Raw genomic sequence first — 5,940 nt, 5'->3', positions numbered from 1 at the left:
CAGGCTAAAGATCAAGCATTAGCAGGACTCTTGGCATAAGATGATGAAAATGGTCATGAACAAGCCATTTACTATCTGAGTTGGACACTATCGGGTGCTGAACCCCGTTATCCTCTCATTGAAAAGGAATGTTTGGCGTTAGTTTTCACAGTTCAGAAAATGCAACATTACTTGGTTGGACAAACCATACATGTCATTTCTCAGGTCAATCCTATTCGGGTATTCATGACACAGCCCAGTGCATTGAACTGGCGACTCGCTAGGTGGGCTTTGTTGCTTTCCCAATATGACATCCACTTCAAACCTCAAAAAGCGGTAAAAGGCCAGGCTATTTGTGACCTTATGGCTAATCATCCACTAAAAGAAAAGGCTGAGTTATACCAGGACATACCTGATGAGACATATGAAGCAAACGTCATCTCTAGAGAACAAATATGTCAATTGTACTTCGATGGTGCAGCAAGGACAAGTTCTACTGGTCGAGTTATAGCTGGAGTGGGGGTGGTCTTTATCTCTTCCCAAAACCACATACTCCCATGCGCCGTTTCATTAACAAAACCATGTTCTAACAACGTGGCAGAATACAATGCTCTGTTAGTTGGCTTAGATATAGCCAAACAATTAGGAGTGAAACACTTAGAAGCATATGGTGATTCTCAACTCATTGTTAATCAAATAAAAGGCGAGTATGAGGTTAGGAGCGAAGACCTCGTTCCTTACCATACCGCAGCAATCACATTGGCCAATTCCTTCGAGGGCTTCTACATTGACCATATACCCCGTCTTAAGAATACTTATGCTGATGCGTTGGCATCACTTGCGGCTACCTTAGCTCTACTTGAAGGAACTACCCAGCAAGTCACAGTGACAAGCAGAAGATTATTCAAATTAAAGTATGCACTACAGATCAAAAAAGCTAAAGTGAAACCTTCAACACTCGAACCTAAAGATTGGCGATTCCCAATCATTGATTATGTCTTATACGGCTTATTGCCGGAAGACATCAAAGAAAGAGAATCTATTCGTAGACGAGCACCCAGATTCTACTATGATTCTTAATCTCAGACTTTGTATCGGAAATCGTACGATGGACTTTTGCTTTGCTGTTTATCAAATAGGGAAGCAAAAGATGCGCTTAAAGAGGCTCATGATGGTATTTGTGGAGCTCATCAACCCGGTCCTAAGTTGTGGGACCGATTACGCAGATTGGGTTATTATTAGCCTAGTATGGTACAAGATACTGTCGCCTATGCCAAACGATGCCACGCCTGTCAAATACATGCTAATTACATGCATCAACCACCTGAATATCTTCATCCTTCAATCACTTCATGGCCCTTCGAAACGTGGGGAATGGACATTGTTGGCCCAGTGATACCACCTTCTGCCAAAGGACATCGCTTCATTTTGGCGATAACCGATTACTTTTCTAAATGGGCAGAAGCAATCCCGTTGAGAGAGATCAAAACAAGTGATGTTGTGAAATTTTTAAAACATCACGTTGTATATAGGTACGGTGTTCCGAGACGTATCATTTATGACAATGGGCCCCAGTTCGTTAGTCAAGCCTTCACCCGATTTTGTGACAAATTTAGAATCAAAAATTTGGCTTCAACGTCTTATAACCCTGCTGCTAACTGGCAAGCAGAAGCATTTAACAAGACCATCGTCAGAATTCTCACTAAAGTGGTTTTGACGAACAAAAGAGATTGGAATGAGAAATTGGGTCAGAATCTGTGGGCTTATCGCACAACAGTTCGAATGCCGATAGGAGCGACACCATATTCCTTGATATACGGATGTGAAGCCATATTACCATTAGAGATTCAAATTCCTTCTTTGCGGATAGCACTCACAATTGGTATGAAGACGGAAGAGAGTCATCGCCGACGTCTTGAAGAATTGGAAGCGCTTGATGAAAAGCGGTTATTAGCTCAACAACATATTGAGTTTTATCAAGCTCGGATTTCCAGAGCATTTGATAAGAAGGTTAAATACCGCACGTTTAAGGAAGGCGACTTAGTTCTTGCAGATCGGTGCTCGATAATTTTGAATTCTAAGAAGAAAGGAAAGTTTGAGCCAAAATGGGAAGGGTCATTTGTAGTAGAAACTGTCTACTCGAATGGAGCCTATCGTCTTATCACCAAAGATGGCGACAAACTTATGATGCCAGTCAACGGTAAATTTCTAAAAAAAATATTACTCGTAGACTTCATCTTCAAATGTACTTTGCTGCGGGAGAAGAAGCAAATGAAGGTAATGATTTCTTTATTTCATTTCCTCCAAATTTCCCTCACTAATCCTCTTCAATAGGATAGTGGGATTATTATTGTGTTAATTCTACCCCTGATTGCTGATGATTTTCCTAACGTCATTATTTTCCCAAATGACGTTCGTTTTCCTAACTTAGGCCTACCAAGTGGTGTGCCTTGGTTTCCAACATCGTCATACTTCTAAAGTCACTGAACGATGTAATTCTCCTAACATCGTCATTTTCCCAAATGACGTTCATTTTCCAAACTTAGGCCTACCAAGTGATGTGCCTTCGTTTCCAACATCGTCATACAGTGATGTGCCTTCGTTTCCAACATCGTCATACTTCTAAAGTCACTGAACGATGTAATCTTCCTAACGTTGTCATTTTCCTAAATAACGTTCGTTTTCCTAACTTAGGCCTACCAAGTGATGTGCCTTAGTTTCCAACATCGTCATACTTCTAAAGTCACTAAACGATGTAATTCTCCTAACGTCGTCATTTTCCCAAATGACGTTCGTTTTTCAAACTTAGGCCTATCAAGTGATGTGCCTTCATTTCTTCCAACATCGTCATACTTCTAAGGTCACTGAACAGGTAATTTTCCTAACGTTGTCATTTTCCCAAATGACGTTCGTTTTCCCGACGAGTCTGCCATGTGTTGAACTTTGTCCTTAATACTTAGTTACATTTTGAACCTCGATATTATACACTTGAGTTGAGGTCTAAAAGACACTAAGGATAGAAGAGAAATCTTAGGATTGAAGTCTAAAAGAAACTCTTTGACAACTCATCATACTGAGGGGAAAAGTATGGCTAGTCCAACTCAAACGGCAGTTGGTAAAGACCACTCAAGTCCGTTAACAGCTGAGGGTTTGCTAAAAATCCTAAGTTAGAATGTTTCAGTTGTGCAAGAGAACAATATGTGGATAAAATATAAACTTTATTCATATATAATTAAAAATACAGAGACTCAAAGTACATAGATTGAACTTAGAAGACTCGAACTACAATACGAGGTTCAGTTACAAGTTCTTTCAGTTACAATACGAGGTTCAGTTACAATATGAGGTTCAGTTACAAGTTCATTCAGCTACACTACAAAGTTCAATTACAAGTTCCATGACCTTCGAGATTGCACCACGAACCTCGTCCACAGCAAACGTGTTGTCTTGTTGTTAAAGTTCCATCTTTCGTTCCTGGGCATGAAGTCTTCCCCATACCCAACTTTTAGCTTCAGTGCTTGTAGCACACGTTTACCTACTTGGGTAAACTGACTACTAATAGAAACACCACAAGCTCTGAGCATAGGATCAGCACTTCTCCCATCTCCGCAGAACGTGAAGATGGCACTAACATTGTTGCTGACTCCTAAAAGAAGCACTTCACTGAGCCTGTGAAGCTGCCACATAGACCAAAGTCTAGCAAAGGGACTGCATGCTTGGGGGTACATGGCAGGCTAAAATAGCAAGCATATTTGAATTTAAGATATCTCTTCGAAATTACATTCAAAAGTCCAACAAGTTGTCAAAACATGCCCTGATCTTGACTCTGGAACACTGAGAAACCCTCAAATGAGCAAGCTACTATGAAGACCAAGATATCAGGAATCGGGTCAGAAGAGTTACCTGAAATGACAAAGTCATCAACTTTGCCTACCTCACCAGCGATGATCATCAGAGTTTGGAGTCTAATAAGAAGCAAAGGTGGAAGTCTTAAAGTGGTTCGTTTTCCCTGAATCATCTTGGAAACAAGGCACAGAAGAGGAAGATGAATCCTCTCGAAAAGTGACTACCTATTTATAGACGAAGTAGCCAACCAAGTGGCTGGGGTGTATTACACGAATCTCTAAGCACCGAATTGCCAAGAGGTGCTGAGTATGAAGCGGTACAATCAATTGCATTAGTAATTAATGCCAACGAAGACGTGGCTCGAAGCGACGCATTAAGTGATCAAAACTTAATGTTGACGAGATGAAACGACAGATTCTTATAGATTAACAGTCTTGGAACTGTTGAAAGTTGCCATGTCATTCAACGAGATTTATTCTCGTTTCTAAAAATATATTTATAATAATGAAGGTCGCTGTTTCAAACCGAACTTAGATATTGGAACTCGATCGAGAGTGGGTTCGAACCTCGTCTTCAATGACAGTCATCCCTCTATTCGAACCCAAGTGTTGAAAAAGAATTTGAACCTCGTCTTCGACGAAGGTCGTTTCTTTAATTATCCTCAAGTGTTGGGACTTGATTGAATTTGGATTCGAACCTTGTCTTTGACGAAGGTCGTTCTCTTAGTTGAACTCAAGTATTAAAATTTGGTTGAAAAAGAATTCGAACCTCGTCTTCGACAAAGGTCGTTTCTTTAATTATACTCAAGTGTTGGGACTTGATTGAATTTGGATTCGAACCCCATCTTTGACGAAGGTTGTTCTCTTAATTGAACTCAAGTATTGAGACTTGGTTGAAAAAGAATCTGAACCTCATCTTTGACGAAGGTCGTTTCTTTAATTATACTCAAGGGTTGAGACTTGTTTTAAAAAGAATCCGAACCTCGTCTTCGATGAAGGTTGTTTCATTAATTATACTTAGGTATGAGATCCTAACTTCGTATTCGACGAAGGTCGTTCCTCTAGCTAAACTCAAGTAAAATTGGATCCGAACCTCCTATTTAACGGAGGTCGTTCCTTGAATCACTCAAGTAATGAGAACTCGATTGAAATTGGATTTCAACCTCGTCTTCCACGAAGGTCATTCCGATAATTGGGTTCAAACGAGAGTGGAACTTCGTTATGACAAATACGAATCGGAATTCGAATCCAACCTTGTATCAAAGCAACAAGGTTCGTACCTCAAATCGTAAATTGCAAAACAACGAAGTTCATGAACTTTGGCATTAGATTATGCATTGAGGTGCAAAGTAGAGTTAATGAACAAAGACGTCCAAAATTCTACTTACAAGAAGAAAACATATGAAGAAAAGGGTTACAAAAGTCTGATAAAGAAAATGGAGCTAAATGGATCCAGCAATCCGACGAATTTCTCAGTGAGCTTAGTCATGGATTCCTGGTTTTCTGCCTCAACATCAGCCAAAGCGTGTCTACGCAGCTCCTCATCGGAATAGACGCTCATGTCGTTTATAGGTTTTTCTAGCTGCTCCATTCGATCAATTTCAGCTTGAAGCAAGGGTTGCTGTTGCATTTGTTTTGAAGCCAACGTCTGCTTCATATCCGTCATGCCCGCCAATTTAGCTTCAGCCTCTGCCAATTGGACCTGAAGAGCCTTGATTTGAGCTTGAAGATGGTCGACCTTACGTTGCTTCTGAAGTTCAGCGTTTGCAACCTTCCTACCCTCTTGGGATAAATTCTCTCTGATCTCTTAGAATTCTTTAATACGTTGCTTAGTCTCAAGCAATTGATGGTTAAGCTCAAATAAGGAGTCATCCCTTTGTTGCATAGCTTGCATAGCTCACTCCTCAGCCAAAGGGGAAAGAGATCGAGACCGACGATTTTCCCATTGATTGAAAAGATCTTCAACCTTAGTCAAGTGCAAGCAATACGGTAATATGGCAAGGTCCGAGGTTAAACTCTTCACCAAGTCCAAGAAAGGCACCAGCACCTCTTTAACATCTGCAAAATTTCCTCCATGGTCCAAAATTTGAATGGAAGACTCTCTCAGGCACCAGCA

General features: G+C 40.5%; 1 protein-coding gene across 1 annotated transcript; it reads left to right on the top strand.

The window, feature by feature from the left end:
* LOC109835102 lies at positions 226–1,059 on the top strand. The gene has a single exon (XM_020403099.1). It carries the CDS (start codon positions 226–228, stop codon positions 1,057–1,059), a length of 834 nt encoding a protein of 277 aa, XP_020258688.1.

Source organism: Asparagus officinalis, chromosome 3, assembly GCF_001876935.1.
Source record: "Asparagus officinalis chromosome 3, Aspof.V1, whole genome shotgun sequence".
Classification (NCBI taxonomy): Eukaryota; Viridiplantae; Streptophyta; class Magnoliopsida; order Asparagales; family Asparagaceae; genus Asparagus; species Asparagus officinalis.
This window is presented reverse-complemented; position numbering and strand designations above follow the sequence as displayed.

What these genes read in the sequence shown, in the direction of transcription:
- LOC109835102 (XM_020403099.1), top strand. Translation starts at nt 226, where the DNA reads ATGACACAGCCCAGTGCATTGAACTGGCGACTCGCTAGGTGGGCTTTG.